The 21,980-nt window shown below is 33.5% G+C and overlaps 1 protein-coding gene across 1 annotated transcript; it reads left to right on the top strand.

The window, feature by feature from the left end:
• Positions 1-132: 132 nt before the first annotated feature.
• Positions 133-18,947, top strand: LOC128221165 (uncharacterized). Its single transcript, XM_052929638.1, has 16 exons — positions 133-273; positions 4,364-4,875; positions 5,160-5,318; positions 5,405-5,498; positions 6,158-6,193; positions 6,914-7,092; positions 7,774-7,897; positions 10,806-11,114; positions 11,249-11,317; positions 11,757-11,966; positions 13,607-13,648; positions 14,177-14,384; positions 15,063-15,160; positions 15,985-16,122; positions 16,713-16,765; positions 17,431-18,947. The coding sequence occupies exons 2-16, from the start codon at positions 4,384-4,386 to the stop codon at positions 18,598-18,600; spliced, it is 3,381 nt and encodes a 1,126-aa protein (XP_052785598.1). The 5' UTR covers positions 133-273; positions 4,364-4,383; the 3' UTR covers positions 18,601-18,947.
• The last annotated feature ends 3,033 nt before the right edge of the window (positions 18,948-21,980 follow it).

The following is a 21,980-nucleotide window of genomic DNA, read 5'->3' on the forward strand; positions in this document are numbered from 1 at the left end:
TAATATTGATCTGTTACGGTAGAATGCCTAATTGGCAAATCAATATTGGTTTTAAAAGATTGAGAATCGGTGTATTCATAAGACGGTATCAAAGCGCCTTCTAAAGTTTCAATGTTTATTTCCGCTCGATAGTGTCACGTATGCGTATTTGACAAAAATGTAGCGCAGTGCGCAGTCAGTGATTCATTTTATAATAAGAAGGACGGATTAATAAGTATTGAAATGTTCCGGAAGGATGAATAGTTCAAATAAGGGATACTTGTTTGTTTTACCGTAAGTTTACACTTTACTACATTGAGCGAACACGAGCAATTTGCTAGTTGTTGTTGTTTTAACAATGATTTTGGTAAACCAGAGAAAAAAATGTTTCACATCCGAACTTTGTTTTGAATTGAGCGAATAATTATGTTTTTTTTCGAATACTCTATTTACGTTTGCTATTATGTTATTATTTGATACGGGTCGATGTACATCTGTGTAAACAGGTTCGTCGGCTATTTAACAGAGGGTCTTATCAAAGGAAAATATGTAACATATAAACATCTCAAATGAACGTCATGTGCTTTTTACAATTTGAAAACATAACAACCTTGCAGTTATTATTTCTAACAAGTTCTGAAAATAGCCCAACCCGACTGTAACCGGAAAGAGTTTATCAAATTGCATAGGTTTAAATCACTATAAAATCATTACTGGAATGGAGATGTGCAAAATTATTTGTCAGTTATAAATTGTGCTTTAAATTTCATAAAAGCAATCTTATTAAACTCAATCATTGTCCCAGAAATGTTTTTTTTTTGCATGTTGAATAAAATTGTCCATTTCTCTGCCTACTCTCGTTCTCAATATTGTGTTTTATGTGTTAGATCAATACTCTTTTTTGTCATGAATTAAAACATGGGTAGTATTTGATAAACTTGAAATTTGAAACTTGATATTGAATAAGATATTGGTTCTGCATACAAAGCCTTAATAACACTTGTCAATCATTTTTGCAAATGACAATGCATATCAAGCCAGACAAAAATCTAAATCACATGCAAGCCTTTGTTGACATATCTCCTTTTGTTTGAAGTGAATGAATACTAATGTATTGAACGATGTTATTTACGAAAATTGTTAAACTGTTCTCTTTGAAATAAAAATATCATTGAGTACTTTAAACTAAGATGTCATATAATTACGATATCTAAAAGATGTTCAGGGTTTTACAGGGAGCAAACGTGTGAAGAGTGCAACTAAAACACAAAACATATTTAAACTTGTTGTAAGCCATTACCATTAGGTATTTTGTTCATCGATACAAAATATGGCATTATTAGGTTAAAATGAGCAGTGCAGGTTGAAACAAACAAACAAATGACATAGTTAATATAAATAAAGCACATAATAAAATGAGTCCGGGTATATTTCGATCATTTACAAGAAAGTATGTGATGTCCGTGCCAACTTCTAATTATGCTCAAACAAAGGATAGACTGACGGACGGAACTGTGTTCTTCTGTTTGATATGGTGCTAATTAAATAAGTCCAACTTCAACAGAAATTAATTATTAATGAAACAACATTTCGGCAATTTGGTATTCATCAGATGATATGTTTATAATAACCAGGAGATGACACCAACGTCAAATGACGTCAACGTTGATAACGTCAAAATATGGCATAGACTTTTGCGCAAAATAATGTTTTATGAGATCTGATTATAGATATGAATTGAATTTGAAAAAAAATGCGGTAATTACAGGTTTATCTTTCAAACATAAATATATGAAAACAACTGTATAAACATGTAAAAACTATAAACAATCCTTTTTGCAGCAAAGTTTAAACGATAATCTACAATTGTGTCAAACATCAATAGCCAGTTTACAAAACAATGTCAGTAATAAATGAAGAAATATCCCTTCTAATAAAGTCTAGCAAATTTGCACCCCAAAATCGGCTCATTCTATGGTGACCTTGGACGTATGCTGAATTCAAACCTCCTTCATTCAGAGTGTGATAAGATTTTCCATAAACTGTCCAGCCCTCAAGTTGAATTTTTCATTTTTTATTCCATGGTCGTAACAATATGATTATTTTAAGAGTTGTTTAAAATATGTAAATAATATGTCTTTAAAGGTTGTGGATGGTGTTTTGTTATTTTAACAATAAAAAAATGTTTAACGGTACAGACGGTACAATCAAGCATTTCCTTTGAAAATAGGCATAGCCTTAAAATAACAACAAAAACGCCGAACGAGGCAATTTAAATATTCCTATATCTTGAACGCTTCCTTTTGTTTACATTAACAATAGTAGTCATTGATATGTTGGCCAACGGAATGTAGACCAATGATTTAAGGTGATTAGTCTGCAAGTATTGATAATGGAATTACATTTGATTGCAAAACATGTGCGTCATGTTTAAACTTAAATACACAATAACACCAAACAATAACACGAAGACATAAATCTCAAACACGTATATTTTTCAATTCAACCTGACATTAATTGTTACATTGTTGAACAACGACATAGTTATTAATGCATTTATGTTTATGTAACTAACAGGCAAATACCTTTAACATCATACCAGACATACATTGGGGCCTAAGACATCAATATTCCACATTCTAGTTCAATTCAACCTCACATTTATTACATTCTCTAGGCTAAAACGGCTAAATTGTCATTTGTACTAAAGCCTTATTTAAAATACATATCAATTACCAAATCCTTTGATACAAATAGGAAGTCTCAATGAAATACTATATAAACAAATTGATCTGCACAATTGATTGTATACACTACGGAGAAAGACATAAATCCATCTTTCTTATTGATTTTTTTTCACAATTCATGACGCTATTTTGAACAACTAGAGTGACCTTATCCGAGTATTGTCTCTATTGACGTATTAAAATGACAATACTTTGACTTAAAACGTATTGAATAACGTTGAACAGCTTTGATAAAATGGTCACATTTCAATACGGGTACCTTGCGTGCCGATGTCAACATGTGAAAACACAGTTGTCCCACTTTTATAAAAATGTACTTGTTAATTTTAAGGTTATTTACCTTCTTTAATTAACAAAGTAACATGATAAATATAATACTACCTTAGTGCCATGGATGGAGGAACTTTATCCAGCTCGGCTGTGGAATTCATTCTCTGCCTTGCCAGATAAACTTCTTTTATCCACGGCACTAACCTATTACTCTCTATATATGGACGTTCTAAATTATAAAAGCAGACTAACGATTTATCAATATCGTAAAATAATTATATTCCTTAGCAATAAGTAATATTGTGTATAATAAACATGCTTGCAAATGACCAAAGTATGAGGGAAACGCCACCAAATGCACTTAACCAATGTGAATGTGATAATTCCAAATTAGTAATGTTGTTGTGGACGACCCCTCTATTTAAATAAACCATTTGTTAGTAATCATGTTTCTTAAAAGTAAGTTTCCTGTGTTAATGTTGTGACATAATATTAAAAAATCGACAGTGATAGACACAGAGCCACATTGGTATGGAAAGCGAACGTAAAAATGTACCACTTATCTCATAAGAGGAATATTTTGTTCTCAGCCGGATAAATCGTAACGAAAAAACCTAATTGTGCCGTTTATTAAGCGTTACAAAAGAATAACAAAAACATGTGGTTTATGCTGTACAATACAAAACATACATGCTCTGATCACAAATTAAAATGTATTTTCATTGATGCTAGTGTCAGCTATAAAGAGATATGCAAAACACCGTTATTGTAGTATTGACCATTTTGGCGACAATGGAAATTTTGGCGTTATCCTCTAAATTAAAGTTACTTTAAAATTGTTTGACTGATTAATTACCAATTTCGAAAAAACTATATTATACTTATATAAAAGAACATTTGAAGATTGATAATGATATGCCGATGTTACATTTTAAGCATGAGTTTTGCATTTACCGTGCTTCATTCAACATAAGATACACAAGGAAAATATAAAGTTACCTCATATTAAGATATATCAGTTTAAATTCAATTTTGATACATCAAAATGTTGCTGAAGTCTCAGTTTTCATACAAAATAACAAGCACGTGCATGACGGGGAGTGCTTTCACATGTTTATGAACTTGAAAAAATAAGCAAATGAGCTTATTCAAAGGCTGAAACATAATTATCCAAATCACTTTGTATTTATGGCTTGTTCAAGATCACGAGCCTGAAACACATCCTACCTGACAACCATATTGAGCTCGTTTAAATCATCTTGAAATAAATAATACTCATGCTCTAATATATTAGATATGAGGATCACGCTTTGCTTAATAAACTGTAAATATATGCAATTATGTGATGCGTATTGTTTGTATTTTAGACAGCGAAAAGTATGTTGGAATGGCTGAAAACAATAACCGGAGTGAACAGTGGTGGAGGGTTGCTTATGGATTAGTGCGTCTGAGAAAAGGATTGGATCATTTTGTTGATAGGAAGTCCCGTACACTGTACAACGACGTTTACATAAGTGGATTAACGTCTTCAGTATGCAACACATGTCAGATCAATAAACACTGCCACAGTGGTGCGAATATAATACCTAAATGTTACAACAACACTTTTTGTAAAAACAAATTTTGCGATTCCATTTGCGATAGGATACTTTCAACTTACTATCCGTATCAGAAAACGCCTATTTGGGCGAACACTGACTCCACAAAGTGGAGCGACCGAAATATTGGATATTGGGAAATTGCAAAGTGCTTTTTTAATACTCCGGGTTATCTAGACAAGGAAGGACCAAACACAACGGATGGTAGTGGACTTATTAGCATTTGTTTAAACAACAAGGGAATACGTTCGTCCATATCAAACGTACTGGTATTTGAAGAGGTCGGTTTGAGTATGAGTTTATGTTAAGTTGTGAGGTGCCGTCTAGATGATTTTATATCGTAAGGTGGATTTTAGATTTCCTTTTTTTCAGATGAATCTGAATGCATTTCTTAAATATTCAGCCTTTCAATTATATCTTTCATATCTATCACATTTATATTAAACATATATTTCGGTAAATGTTATATATGACAATAGGAAATCAATATGTTGCTGACTTGGCATGACTGGCATTTATTATTGACACGTTTGATTGTTTTGCAAGAACTGTTTGCATATTTCAGGTGCGTGACATACGTAATAAGATTAGTCATACTGCTGATTACAAGCTTGACAAACAGACAGCTGATGAATATTTGGAGAAAATGATTGAGCTTTTAAACGATGGTAGGGAATTACGGAACGATCCTTTCGCGATTGTAAACCGCCGACATCTACAGGATGTATGTATACAACCAAATAGTGTGTATAACGTGATAAAATTAAACAAATACAAAGCATTCTTAAAACGGAATCAACCCTATTTCAGATAAAAGACGGAAAAAGTCAATGCAGTCGGAAAACATCTACTCGAATGGAACTAGAAGTCTGTACTCATAACTTGAATAATCTCGAGGAAGACGGTATGTATAATTTATGTAAATAAACGTGCGTTTTCATCAATGAACTTCAGAATATTTGCACGGGCTTAAGCATTTAAACTGTTCAAATATAATAATGTAGTTGGAATCAACTGCGAATAAAAGTCACTTCTATTTCAATAGTATAGAGTAACAAATCGAATTATTTTTGAATGTAAACTACCATTTAAAGCTGCACTCTCACGGATTGAACGTTTTGACAACTTTTTTATTTTTTTGTTTTTCACCGAACAAATGTTTGCAAAAATCCATTGAAACAAGTTATATTTGACTCCTGTCAAAAAATCAGATCGCAGATTTTTATGTTTTAGATAAAAAATAGATTTTATGTGTTGTTTTTTTTATTCTGAAAACGTTAGTTACTGTTTAAGCCATACAATATTAATTTTCGAACGGAACTATGAAAATCTACAAACTGCTTTTTGTCAGCAATCTTACAACATTAGTTTACAGATATTTACGCAAAAAAATCTTCTTTCCAAGACAAAAATATATATATATAAGTTGTTAAAATGGTCAGATTGTAAGAGTGCAGCTAAGTACAATCGAATATATTATTTTTTTCGCCCTCGAATATGCAAATAAAAGTTGTCATTTTAATATTTACTGGGAAAAACATATATCTTGAATATTTTTTTCAGAAAATTACAACATGTTTGATTTAAATCAAATGTCAGGTAAGAATTATTTCAAACCATTTATAATAGTGGTGTCTATGTTTGAAATTCTGGCGGCTATTGTTCAATGCTTCGCGTTATTACAATAAACATTTTTCAACAAAGTGCAAATATTTATCACTCATATGGTGGAGATTATTTTTTAGGCAAACAAAATGCAATTAAACATTTTGAAATGCTTACAAGAAGATGTCAACCTCTCGAAGGTTTTTGACAATAGATATAACAATTCTAAAATGACCGGTCATACGTATTGTCTAGTCTGTTCTCTTCAAATCAACTTATATTCAAGAACCGTTGTTGTTACATTACATGTTCAACTAGTGGTACATATGCAGCATATACTTTGTAAATGTTGAACACAAAAACGTACATCATGTAGTTCGAGAGCTACTTTGTATATGTTCTCTTCCATTTTTACACAAAACAAGTTTCGTTCACTCTTTGCTGTTTTTGATTTCTTTCAATATAATGAACTCACTACTAACGGTTTTCTTAACATATTTGTTTTGTAAGAATCACACTTTTGAAACGTTTTTGCATATAAAGCGGGTAACAGGGCGGACTGTGAAGTATGCAATTGATATTTGATATAAAACTTTGCTCGTATTTTTATCTTTTGGACTTTACGCTAATGTATATAAGATGCTCATTCAATAAAACCGCTTTTCAGTTCATGTTCTCACCGTCATATATATGTGTGTATAATTGTAACTTCAGATGAAAGAATTCAGTTCACTGCAATACTTGTAAATATGTTCTCGTGCCTAAAGGAGGAAATGGAAAAAAGAACTGCTTTGAGGCTAATGAAACATATTTTGCCGAGTGCTTTTAGCTACGACATGGATGAAGCCCAATTGATGTGTCGTAGACGTGTTGTTGATGATCTTTTGAAGCGGGTAAGATTTAGAAACATGCTCAAATATGTTCTTTATTATAGAATTTTATGTTAACACAAAAGCCATAAATAATACAGTAATATTGTAAAATGATCAATTGTAGATAAATATAACATTACAGTAATGTCTGTTACCATGAATTAGCTTAACTCTAACATAATAAGATATTACGTATTGACATAATTATTTTTCTTTTAACCAGTAGCAACATTCGCAATCTAAAATATTGAGTGTATAACTTTGACCGCATGCATGATATTGGCAATAGGGTTTATTATTGGTTGCTTAGTTTAGTGTCATAAACATATCTGAATACGCATGCCATCATGTTTGTCTAAAGTTCTAATAGTCTCGGGGTTATAATCCATTTTCGGGGGAAGATGTTTGATGCATCAGTTTATCCCTCTCAAGTTAATTCGTGCTCCAGTGAACTCTTGTCATAAATTTAGCTATTGTAATGTGTATGTGGTCTATTGTGATGTTTGTCCATTCGTGTATCTCGTTATGTGTCCCTTGAACATTGACATAGTGCCTCTTAAATGTTTGCCTACCTGTAGTATGTGACTTTAAACTAAACAAACATACACAATATAAGTTTTAAAATAATGTGAAAGACAGATGCTCATTATTTTATCTTTGCTTCTACAAACCTCTATCTTTTATCAATCAACGGTTTTTCAGATCATTTTTTCGAGCTGTGAAACAGTAAAGGAACGATTCAGACAACAACTTGCAAAAGACAAAGCGGGGTCTAAACTTGCAAAGAAGCTTGAAAAATGCAAAATTTCAAATGAAAAAATAACAGGTAATTTTGTAGTTAAGTAATCAGAATAGGGAACAACCTTTTATTTGTTTAAATCCGTGCGTTACTATTGAATTCAAACTGGATTTAAAATGTAATTTTACTCAACCGTTATGAAATCATATGCCTGAATAATCTTTTTTTTATAAATTTTACAACACCTGCAATGATATTTAGTAAGATTCAATTTATATAGAGACAGAATGCCGTTTGGTCAATAAGATCCATGGGACACAGATGATCAGATAATGAAATATTGTGTCAACTCTTCATCTTTATTACACATAGGTTATTTAATGTCATAAAAGAGAGAATACAAAAGAAATAGTACAAAAATATATGTATAAACAGAAGAAGCGACAGCTTCCACCAATAAGAATATCGAATATTCTCCTTTCACTTCCAGTGCAGAAATGATATATGTCCTTTCAAAAATACGCATGCACTAATCTAAATTTAGACACACTGATAGCTACTCTCGTATTTCGATGACCAGACAGGAGACATAACATATTGAACAGTATGCTTAAAAAACTATTACTTGACGTTCTAAATGAAAATAATAAAAAAGAACAACGACGTTATTCCTTAACACAGCAATCCACATACACGAGAAGCTACCATGGCTGGTGAATGTTGCAAATTATGTCTTTGAAAATTGTCTGATCTAGTGAAAATTTGTCTGCATTCGTTGCATGTACACATTTTGACAATTGTAAAATCATGACAGGATTGTGTCTCCACTGTTTAATTTCTTTGCATTTGTATATCAGCGAGTTTAGACCATTATATTACAGGCCATTGTTGCTGAAGAAATCATTTTTTCTACTATAGTTAGTTCAAACAGTATGTATTTTAAATTTACACATACAAGGTATTTAACGACAATACAAATAATAAGGATTGGAAAACAAGTTACTAAAAATTTATGTAAATTCCGTTCCAAGTTATTTAGTTCAATAAACATATAATATTCAAATCCGATCAAGATGCTTAAAATAAGATATGTGATATATTTGCCTATATACTGTTATCATTTCTAACACATGTAGCTATATAGTAGTTCTTTCATCTCATGCATGATGCACTGCCCCCGACAACGAACACTATCCGAACAAACCCGATCAAGCTTTTGTTCAAAAGTTAGGCGATCGTCACCGAAAAGTTAATTATGAATAGTTGGTGCACAAGGGCATATCATGAGGAAATTGGAGGAAGCATCTTCAATTGGGATGCACGTACATAAAGAGAAGTCAATGACATTTTTGTGTGAAGATCATAGTTAAGCGAACTACAACCAAGTCTTAGACAACAATGCATGATTTGGTTGCGGCGCGAGCCGACATTGTAAAGTAGAGATGATTTTGTAGAGTGTGTTTGAAGTTTGTTTTTAAAAGATTGGACTGTTTCCGAGTGTCTTGTTGCAATTGGAAGGGAGTTTCAATCTTGGACTGTAGCAGGAAGAAATGATGACGCATATGACTAAGTGCGACAAACTTATAGGGGAACATTTTCAGAGTTTCTAAGTAGATATCTGACCTGAGGCTGGGCGGGAATAAACGACGATACATATACGGGTATCATATCTTTACTTATCTTATAAAAAAGAACAAGCCTATGTTTTTCCTTCTAACTGCAAGGGTGTCCTACTTCAAACCAGCCATAAGACCCTTTATGTTACACAATTTAGTGGCACCGGTAACTATCCTCGCGGCTTCGGTCTGAATTGCCTCGAGTTCACTCTGTACGTTAGCACTAAAGTTGTCCCAGACGACGTCCCCTTACTCTAAAAGGGGTCTTATAAAGCTTATATACATTTTTTAAGGCAGGTAAGAGACAGCATGAATTTAAGGGAACGCATGATACCCAATATCTTCCAAGTTTTGTCGAGAACGGAGGTGATATGATCTTTCCTTTTAGCATCATAAGAGCCCAAGATGTGTGTTAGAACGAACACTTTTAATTGGAGTATTGTGCATAAACAAGGGGGATAAATCCCTCTTTTACGTTTCCTAGAGAAAATAATTGATTCTGTTTTGAAAGGATTGAAAGTCATGTGTACAATAACCGAGTGGTATGAAATCACGTAATGCTAAGCATGAACTGTAATAGTGATAAGCAGCAATAACTTTCACGAATAAGATGGCTCTGTTCTTAGTCAGAATTTCGATGGTATTCCCTAAGTTTTAACATATATACTATTTGTTGGAGCATTACAACCTTTTTGACATTATTACGGTTTGGATAGACTTCTGACGCTACTTAAAATGTAGTCGTGATTTTCCGAGAGCTCAAATGCACGCTGCAACGGAAGCATACGCACATATATTTCTTTCAGTAGAACAGTCCTGCTCGCGCTACCTCATACACGTCAAAAGGCATTTTTTCGAGATATGTATCAAATGTCTTAAGCATTCTCTCGATAATACACCACATTATTGATAGATGGTGAACAGTACATGGAGTCTTTTGATTGATAAATTAAGTATGACATGCAACATATTCTTATATTCCAAGCTCAGTCTTGATATACATCTGGCATTGCTTTCTTTTGCAAGACAGAACGTGATCGTTTTCCGTAATGATCTGGTGACTATGCTTAGTACGTCAAGTCAAAATTATTTAAAGCAAACAGGTTTGGACTTGAGTATGATTTACAATACCTTTAATACAGAATAACAGTGGGTATGCTTTAAATAATAAAAACACACACACACACACAAAACAATCAGACATCAATCGACGGTGGATTTAAAAAGAAGAACTCGCCAGTTTCAATACAGTTATTGATATGAAAACATTTCTTACTGTTTGAAAACAGTGTGATATCAAATATATTTCACTGATAAAATACTGTGTAAAGCGGAAAACCTACAAAAAGCTGTCTTTTAAAGGATATACCTCTTTTCAGAGTTTCGAAATCTGCAGAAAAGACGAACTCAGCAAAATTTTGAATATAGCCAATGCGTGCGTTATATAGCGCTTATCAACCCATTGACTGATGTAGATATGATTGCAGACAGACTCTTATCAGCATATATCATTAACTTGGAGGAGCACAGCAACATTGTACACGCGAAAGCCAAAGAATTAAAACTTTATATGTTCAAAACAGCAATCAGTCGATGTGACAAATGTGTTTTACCCTCATTGAAGGATATATGTTGGCAACTAGAGATCCGATGCATTCTTTGTGAAGACGAAGAAAGATCCGAAAGAGGTTCTAACCCGTCTTTCATTATTACTTCGATTGATTCGATTAAAATTTATCGAAAAAACGTGTTTCAATTATTGTTTTTGAAAATGTAATTTTATGTTGATACAGATATCGACTGTTAGGTTCTCCTTTTGCAGGTGACGAGGAGAAATCAACAGTAGAAGCGGTCTTGCCATCCCCAAATGTAAACTGGTTTTCGAATCTAGGTAAAATGCTTTTTATTAACGACATGAACTTAATATGTTTTTTGAATGTATGAGTAAAAACTAAATTTAATTTCTTTAGGTGAACAAAAACAAGAATATTTAAATACTGCATACTTCTTACCGACAACACCCTAACTGGAAAAAAGGAAAACTACTATTTTAACTTTTTAAACGCAAATTAACCACATGTTTATAAGATAGTTTTAACACAGTGCTTTTTCATTTAGCCATTAAACTGCAACGCGTGTTTTATTTCATTCAAGCCTACTTTATTATTGAAGAAACTAGATTGAACAGAGATGGATTAAAAAATGACGTGTACTTTAATTGTGTATATTTTAAATGGAATACAACCCTTAAATAATATCAATGCATGACATATCAATTCAACTGACATTACATGAAAACATTCTCAAGAATATATATGTTTGCATTACAGGTATGTGCATAAAGTCAACAGCTGAAGGATCGATTATTTTGACGTTTGATTATACAGATCCATTCGCACTTGATAAATGTCTCCAAGAGTGTAAAAATGGGAGTATTGTCAATTTTGTGAAAGACATTTTCACGGATGAATCTGTGCTGAAGACAATTCCAGAGGGAGAGCATAACGTCCATGTTGAAATAAAGTCAACAGGCTCAAACGGTAAATTCTCGTAGAACTTTGGACTAAACTTTATAATTTTGAACTTATCTGATCGGTCAATTTTAAATTGTCAATATATTTAAAAATACGTATAGAAAACTGAAACGAACTTTATGATCTTGATTGCATATTGTTTCTTTAGCATACCTCATAAAATCTAGGCGTATTTCCATCAAATATATAGGAGATATCATAATAGGACGCTTTTCAGATGACCTGTGTCCGTCGAGACCGCAGGTCGAGACGGATACATGTTTACTTACCGAACGAGACGTAATGCAGGTCACCAGAAAATCATTTTATCGTAATATTCCATTTATTATATACCTCCCTTTTGAATTATTCCTTTTTATTTTTCGTTTTTTCATTGGATTTAAATTTAACGCAATCTGCCAAATACACTTATGAATTCGAATGTGCTACAGTAGTTTTGTGTAATGAAGTCAAGAGAGGCTACTACTGTACAGTGAAACAAAGTCAGAAGTTACAGAATTCACCTTATTAAGCAAAATAAGAACAAAATGTTTTGTCTTTTAGTAAAATTAACATATGGCTTATACGGAAACAATTATCAAATGTCACAGCACAAAAACCAACAACCAAAAAACGGTTTTATTTTACGAGTTTACACTAATTGTCATTTCATGAAGACGTAACGCGGCCATTTTTAACAAAGTAAATATTCGTTGGATATTTTGCCGATCATAATATGCTGAATTGAGAGTTGTTCGTGAGTCAATCGCTATTTCTATCGATGAAACGAATTTGCTTTCTTCTTTGTATTGGCGAGCTGCTCATATTTTTATGATAATAAACATGTATAACTTCGAAATGGCAAAAAACTAGTTCACTGAAGTAGCTGTCTAGATAGATTGGACGTGTTCTCTGCTTCGTGCATTCAACGAATGACAGCTCAATGAAACTTTCCATACGTTATTTGTTGACCTGTAATTGTTATCTTTATTCAGTAATATTGACAAAACACTTTTGAGTTTAAATACAAATGAAGCTATAAAATTTCCCGGATGCATGGTTTTGCACCAACCCGCGTGCGTAAAAGGACGTGATTCCTTGTACGATATGATAGAAAAAAGCGCCCACAAGGAAAGAACACGAAAAAAAACACTAGAATTACATCCGTGTAATAGGGTGTTGTTTGGCTTCTGTAACACATATTAGCCTAGTACGCATGCGCAAATTCACTTCCGAAATTCTACGCAATGAATGTAACTGATTTTTTTAATTGAAGTTCTTTATCAAGAAATTAATTGTTTTCTTTACTTTCATTTTGTAAGGTATGCAATAAGTGAATACTGTGTTAGCATATTTGTCTGTTGGATAATATCACTTCTCTTTGCTGGCGTCAAGATATACATGCTTGCAACCGACTATTAACATTATATTTTTTTTTAGAAATGCCAAACATATTATATCAAAACATTTGTTTAAGTGTTATATATCTTATTGTATGTAAACATTTCGTTAAGGTTACTGCCATCATAGCAAATAAACAAAATAAACCTATTCTGCCAATATTTGCTCATATACAAAATATATTATTATGGCCTTTTGCTAAATATGCATCCGTATATAGCAGGGTGTTAACTTCGTGTAATATTTATTATTGTGGGCCTTTTCAGGTATAACTGTCATTCTCTCTGCAAGCTTCCTAAATAGGAAAAGTAAGTCTTAGAATTATGGTTCACTATGAGATAGGTAGAGATTATAGTAACCTTTGCCCGAAGTTATATAATAAGGTATTTGATATAGCGATTGCAAAAACGATTTTGAGTAAAACGTGAATTGTAAGCATGTTATAATTATAATTCTATCATTATGCTTAAACTTAAAATCTGTATAGGTAACATAAATATACACGAATATTACAAATATATCACAAACCTACTTCATATCGCCGTAATCATTTCAAATTAAAATTAATAGAGATTATTCAATGATCTATAAATAACGTTCATGATTGGAATGGTCCAAATATTCAAGGACAGAACATAATGCCAGTTATGTCAATATTGACCTTACTTTAGATTGATACTTAGTAGAACAATATTGAAATTTCCAAGGGGTTGAATTTCTGTGTTCATATAACCTGGATAGTATCCTATCGCTAAAAGTATGTCTTAAATCTGCACTTGGACTTTTAATAACATTCTTGTTGTTTAGTACAATACATATTCATTCAACGTTGACAGACATGTGCCACCAGCATGACGAGAAAGTTCCGGAACATGACGTTTACATTTGCGAAGAGCTTGAAATTACGACAGACTTGATCTTGCAACTACAAGCCGAGCATGTTCTTCCAGAAAACATTTCCTTTGAATTGTTTGACAATATTGAAGGGCGAAGGAATACAATACATGACCTGCTATGCAGGTGCAATCGATCATTCGATCACAGGTGAGGCTATTAAGAGTTTACATAAACAGTTCTCTGCCACAATCCTTCAACTAATTTAATAAATATATAATCAATTCCCCTAAGAACAAAACTATTTAAACATGTTTTATTCGTTCAATAAGATATTTTATTGACATTTCGGACTAAATACCTTCCAAGCAAACAAAGATTCGTTACATTGTCACACTGTACATGATTTTCGTAATCACTAAAATGATGCTACAGATGAAAGGACGTTATAATATTATAGATGAAAGTCAAATCGAAACATTACGTAACGTTGAATTTGTATCTCGTTCCCAACGGTGTACAGATTTTATTATATATACTAATATGTTTTGATAGTAATATATGTTAGTGTATGCTTTTATAGAAATTTGGTTCATTGTGTTCACAGTTAACCTGCTCTGGAATAGGACATAATTTGCAACGACGTCATTTCCGAAAATAAAGCCCCCTTCGCGTACAAGTTTTGGCACTTTTAATTTTATGTCCCTTTAAGGCATATACATTTAAAATAATTGTTGGATCGCAGTATATTTCACTTCGTAAACACCACAATAATTTAAGTCACAAGTGGCGTATTATGAATTAATATTTTGGTACTCACTTGTTGAAAATTGTTACAATCTTACAATGAAATCACATAATACAAAATGATGCGTTTATTATGTCTAGGCAGTTCTACGAGATCATTAGTAAACAAAACAGTCACGACAAAAAAAACAATAATCAACAAACACTGTTCACAAGCAGTTGCAAGATAATTAAACGAGGTAAGATTTCCATTGTATTTTCTTTCAATTTTCTTTTTAATGTCTACAGGATTTTCGTGTTTTTTTATCATAAGGCTATCATATCTTGATTAAATTTCAAAGATTTGGCCTGTCCACTTAGTTTACCTGGTTTCCCTTGTGCATACGATTGGTTAAGTTATCCTTAATGTTTGAAATACGTTAGGCTACTCTAAGCAGTAATTGTTTTTTAAGGTACGTTGATGTGGAATGAAGTGTAATGTTCAATGAACAGAAACTCAAATGACAACGAACAAACAATGTGGCCTGCATACGTTAACAAACTACAACATTTGTTTTGATTATATTTTGAAACCTTTTAAAAAAAACCTGAAAGTCATTTTAGAATGCCTAATCTGTTATACAGCTTATAGCAAGCTTATGCCTTGGCTATTAAATTGTATCTTATAAAAGTTAAAAAAGTTTATTCAATTAAAATATAAAACTTATTTGAAACATGATACATTCACCCCATCACAAATGTTGTTAACAATAAGTTTTCCTTCAAGATTTGAACTGAAGAATGATGCAGTTTGAATTAATTTTTTAAACCAATAATGTTTCAATTAATGTAGTATTTGTCATTTAAGGAGTAATTTTCTTCAATTCCTATTATTTTCAACATGGTTGTAGCTGATAGTCTGCATGAGTGGCCTTTTTCATGCAACTACGACTTTGTATCTTATTAAATAATTCTTATTATGCAAGTAGCTTATCCTACTACCGGCGGCTGGTTTTTAACCTACTATTTTATAATGAGCATTGCGTTTTGTGTGCATTGTAATTCTCATGTTTTATTCTGCAAGGTGATTCACTAGCTGTAGAACAAACGCTTGTCAGAAGACTTGCAACGAAAGAAGTAACACAGCAAACTGGACAACTCTTAGAGTCAAAAGCAAACACAAGAGACATGCAATCTCAGATTTACACCGATACCAATAGAGGTATAATTTAACAGGAATTTACTTTTATTTCCAGGACGGTACAAATGAAAGAATGTACACTTTTTCAAACCAAACAATAAATGCATGACTTTGTAGTAGAAAAAGTAGTAGCAGTAGAAGTAGAAGTTTTTGTAGTAGTTATTGTAGTAGTAGTAGTAGTAGTAGTAGAAGTAGTAGTAGTAGTAGTAGCAGTAGTAGTAGTAGAACTTATAGTAGTATTAGTTGTAGTAGTAAATAAGTTAACATTACATAAATACATCTAGCGTATGATTGTAGTTTGACATACTGTTAGAAGTACTACGCATACAATTACATTTCAACCAATATAAAAATGGTGTCACAAGGCATACAAATATAATATAATCACATAATCACTATAGGCATAATTCACAACGAGCATTTTTGTGAATTGTAAACCTTAAAACCACATATCATTCATTCATAGTAATCAATACTAGCATAGACGAACCTGAGGGTGGGAACTATCGAACTATTGACCCTCTACTCTGGAGAACAAAACGACAAATACTCGACCATGGCCAACAATTAACCCATAATTTAAACACGTATTTTTTTCTTTCCACCAATAGATTTGGATGAAAACAGCAACATAGTCGAGGACGTAAGAAATGGTATTGAGCAGGTAAACTATCAATGCTTTCTGAACATTACATTGACTATAATATTTACGAGACATTATCCAAACTAACGAAGACAATTCAAACAAAATTCACATTTAAATAACTAAGGTATAGTAGTAAACATGTACTTTACTGTTAATGATAATCTAACATAAATACGACTCTAGCTAAGGATAATATAAAGGGTTATAATTTAATCTTGTTTATATTAAGGGAACAATATTCCTTACACAAACCTAAATCCAAATTCCAGACTAGTCGTATAAAACAATCATTCGATAGCGCTGACATACAGAATGTGGCACACAACATTTTATGATATGACATTTTATGATATATTCAATATCTAAAGATTGTTTCTCTGTGCTCGCCTTTAAGGTGATGTTCCACTTTTTGTGTATCATTCTTAAACCAATGTCATTGAAACACGTAAATGTTTTGGTAATACCGATTGAACGGTCAGTGAAGACTAGATAGAAAGGTTACTGGGAGGGGGTATTAATCGGTTCACGGGCCCAAAAAGTCTTGTTCAGAAACAAAAACAAACAATTCATTGTACACACAGGGATACGTTATACCGTAAATATTTCTTTAAAATACATTAGATAATACCAATTACAAATCATTGATGTGAATAAAACATTGTTCTTCTTTACTATTGTTTCAGTTTGAAAATATTTCCAAGGCTACGATGATTACAATTTTTAAGGAATATGGATACCTAGGTTTGCAAAAGGAACTACAGAAACGTTTAAACACTTGGAAAACAGTAAAACTGAATATTGCAGTCATTGGGCGAGCTGGTGTTGGAAAATCTACGTTCATAAATACATTTTTAAAGAATACAAAAACACGTACAGGGTCAGTGGAAACAACAAACGAATACAAACATTATCATCACAGTGAACTTGATGCTTTGATTGTTTGGAACATTCCCGGGGTAGGATCACCGTCTTTTCCACTAAACGGATATCTCGAAAAAATCGGTTTCGACAGATATGACTTTTTTTTGTTAATGCTAAGTGACAGGGTGTATGGCGACGACTTATGGTTAATGAATCAGATATTTGAAAATAAGAAAAAGGCTTTCATTATTAGAACAAAAACAGATCAAGCTCTAGCAAATAGACTCTACGATTATCCTGGAATGTCAGAAGAGAAAGTTTACGCCAAGTTAAAACAGAATATGGTTCAAGAATTCAAATCGGCAAACGTTGAGCAATCACGCATATTTCGCATATGTGGACACGATGACAACCTTTTTGAATTCAAACAATTAATTACAACAATTGTACGTGAAACACCTGATTTGAAAAAAAGTGCAGTGACACTTTGCGTTACAACGGTGTCTGATGAAATAATCACCGCAAAGGTAGCAGAACTTAGGAAGAGAATATACGAGATATCGTTAGTAGCCTCATTAGGAGCCGCTATACCAATACCAGGTGCTGGTATTCTCGTACAGGTGAGTTTGTTGTACGACGAAGCTGAGTTCTACAGAAAACAATTAGGCACAGATGAAAATACAATGAAGGAGATTGCCAAAAGATTAAACTGCCATATAGAAGATCTACAGGTCAGGCTGAGCATGAAAATGCATATAATATTGCGCACAAAAACGGCTTTTGCAGCTTTTCTAGGGACACTTGTGGCAACAGAAGGGGTTGAATCTCTTTTAAAAATAGCAATCCCTGTCATTGGAAGCATCATTGCAGCAGGCGCCAATTATCCATTGTGCGTTTACTCGCTTAGAAAAGTTCTATCCGATCTTGAGAAGGAAGCACGACACTTAAATAAATTTTTGGCAGAATGGGTCGAAAGAGAAAGCCTGATTTAAAGACTACAGCGTTTGGGAATCGAACGTTATAATTTCTGTGTAGTGCACTGTTATAACAAAACTCAAATGCGTCGCACTCGGAACTGTTAATGGTTTCATACGCGTCAGAGATAAGACACAGTTTCCAAAACGACATAAAAAGCGACATGGGTTTGTAACGAGACCAAACTCGATTTTTGTTAATATATAAAAGTATTTACTTCAAATATCAACACACGTAATACACATATATTGTTTGAATGGCAATCATAAAATCTAGTAAAATGCTATAATTTCAGTGAACGTTTTGCAGACAAATGAAGAGATATATATAACAATTGAACACATTTGTTCAGAGAACATGTTGCGTATATGCTTTCATAAAATAAATTTGCAATTCAGAATTGTTGTTGATTATTAATGGTACTGGGTGTCTTAGACAAACATAACCCAGAAACAAATTTAAGACGCACTCTTACTTCTACTCAGGTGTTGAGGTGTATGGTTATACAATAGTCGACTGGTTATGAGGTGTATGGTTATACAATAGTCGACTGGTTATGAGGTGTATGGTTATACAATAGTCGACTGGTTATGAGGTGTATGGTTATACAATAGTCGACTGGTTATGAGGTGTATGGTTATACAATAGTCGACTGGTGTTGAGGTGTATGGTTATACAATAGTCGACTGGTGTTGAGGTGTATGGCTATACAATAGTGGACTGGTGTTGAGGTGTATGGTAATACAACAGTAGACTGGTGTTGAGGTGTATGGTTATACATCAGTAGACTGGTGTTGAGGTTTATGGTTATACAATAGTCTACTGGTGTTGAGGTTTATGGCTATTCAATAGTCGACTGGTGTTGAGGTGTATGGTTATACAGCAGTAGACTGGTGTTGAGGTGTATGGTTGTACAACAGTAGACTGGTGTTGAGGTGTATGGTTATACAACAGTAGACTGGTGTTAAGGTGTATGGTTATACTACAGTAGACTGGTGTTGAGGTGTATGGTTATACAACAGTAGACTGGTGTTGAGGTGTATGGTTATACAACAGTAGACTGGTGTTAAGGTGTATGGTTAAACAATAGTAGACTGGTGTTAAGGTGTATGGTTAAACAACAGTACACTGGTGTTAAGGTGTATGGTTAAACAACAGTAGACTGGTGTTAAGGTGTATGGTTATACATCAGTAGACTGGTGTTAAGGTGTATGATTATACATCAGTAGACTGGTGTTAAGGTGTATGGTTATACATCAGTAGACTGGTGTTAAGGTGTATGGTTATACAACAGTAGACTGGTGTTGAGGTGTATGGTTATACAACAGTAGACTGGTGTTGAGGTGTATGGTTATACAACAGTAGACTGGTGTTGAGGTGTATGGTAATACAACAGTAGACTGGTGTTGAGGTGTATGGTTATACAACAGTAGACTGTTGTTAAGGTGTATGGTTATACAACAGTAGACTGGTGTTAAGGTGTATGGTTAAACAACAGTAGACTGGTGTTAAGGTGTATGGTTAAACAACAGTAGACTCGTGTTTAGGTGTATGGTTATACATCAGTTAACTGGTACTAAGGTGTATGGTTATACAATTGTTAAATGGTGTTGTGGTGTATGGTTATACAACACTAGACTGGTATTAAGGTGTATGGTTATACAACAGTAGACTGGTGTTGAGGTGTATGGTTATACAACAGTAGACTGGTGTTAAGGTGTATGGTTAAACAACAGTAGACTGGTGTTGAGGTGTATAGTTAAACAATAGTAGACTGGTGCTAAGGTATATGATTAAACAATAGTAGACTGGTGTTAAGGTGTATGGTTAAACAACAGTAGACTGGTGTAAAGGTGTATGGTTAAACAACAGTAGACTGGTCTTAAGGTGTATGGTTATACAACAGTAGACTGGTGTTAATGTGTATGGTTATACAACAGTAGACTGGTGTTAAAGTGTATGGTTATACAACAGTAGACTGGTGTTGAGGTGTATGGTTATACAACAGTGGACTGGTGTTGAGGTGTATGGTTATACAACAGTAGACTGGTGTTAAGGTGTATGGTTATACATCAGTAGACTGGTGTTAAGGTGTATGGTTATACATCAGTAGACTGGTGTAAAGGTGTATGGTTAAACAACAGTAGACTGGTGTTAAGGTGTATGGTTATACAACAGTAGACTGGTGTTAAGGTGTATGGTTATACATCAGTAGACTGGTGTTAAGGTGTATGGTTATACATCAGTAGACTGGTGTCGAGGTGTATGGTTATACATCAGTAGACTGGTGTCGAGGTGTATGGTTATACATCAGTAGACTGGTGTTAAGGTGTATGGTTAAACATCAGTAGACTGGTGTCGAGGTGTATGGTTATACATCAGTAGACTGGTGTTAAGGTGTATGGTTATACATCAGTAGACTGGTGTTAAGGTGTATGGTTATACAACAGTAGACTGGTGTTAAGGTGTATGGTTAAACATCAGTAGACTGGTGTCAAGGTGTATGATTATACATCAGTAGACTGGTGTTAAGGTGTATGGCTATACAACAGTAGACTGGTGTTAAGGTGTATGGTTATACAACAGTAGACTGGTGTCGAGGTGTATGGTTATACATCAGTAGACTGGTGTCGAGGTGTATGGTTATACATCAGTAGACTGGTGTCGAGGTGTATGGTTATACATCAGTAGACTGGTGTTAAGGTGTATGGTTATACATCAGTAGACTGGTGTCGAGGTGTATGGTTATACATCAGTAGACTGGTGTTAAGGTGTATGGTTATACATCAGTAGACTGGTGTCAAGGTGTATGATTATACATCAGTAGACTGGTGTTAAGGTGTATGGCTATACAACAGTAGACTGGTGTTAAGGTGTATGGTTATACAACAGTAGACTGGTGTTAAGGTGTATGGTTATACATCAGTAGACTGGTGTTAAGGTGTATGGTTATACAACAGTAGACTGGTGTTAATGTGTATGGTTATACATCAGTAGACTGGTGTTAAGGTGTATGGCTATACAACAGTAGACTGGTGTTAAGGTGTATGGCTATACAACAGTAGACTGGTGTTAAGGTGTATGGCTATACAACAGTAGACTGGTGTTGAGGTGTATGGTTATACAACAGTAGACTGGTGTTAAGGTGTATGGTTATACATCAGTAGACTGGTGTTAAGGTGTATGGCTATACAACAGTAGACTGGTGTTAATGTGTATGGTTATACAACAGTAGACTGGTGTTAAGGTGTATGGTTATACATCAGTAGACTGGTGTTAAGGTGTATGGCTATACAACAGTAGACTGGTGTTAAGGTGTATGGTTATACAACAGTAGACTGGTGTTAATGTGTATGGTTATACATCAGTAGACTGGTGTCGAGGTGTATGGTTAAAC

This window comes from Mya arenaria, chromosome 16 (genome assembly GCF_026914265.1).
Source record: "Mya arenaria isolate MELC-2E11 chromosome 16, ASM2691426v1".
Classification (NCBI taxonomy): domain Eukaryota; kingdom Metazoa; phylum Mollusca; class Bivalvia; order Myida; family Myidae; genus Mya; species Mya arenaria.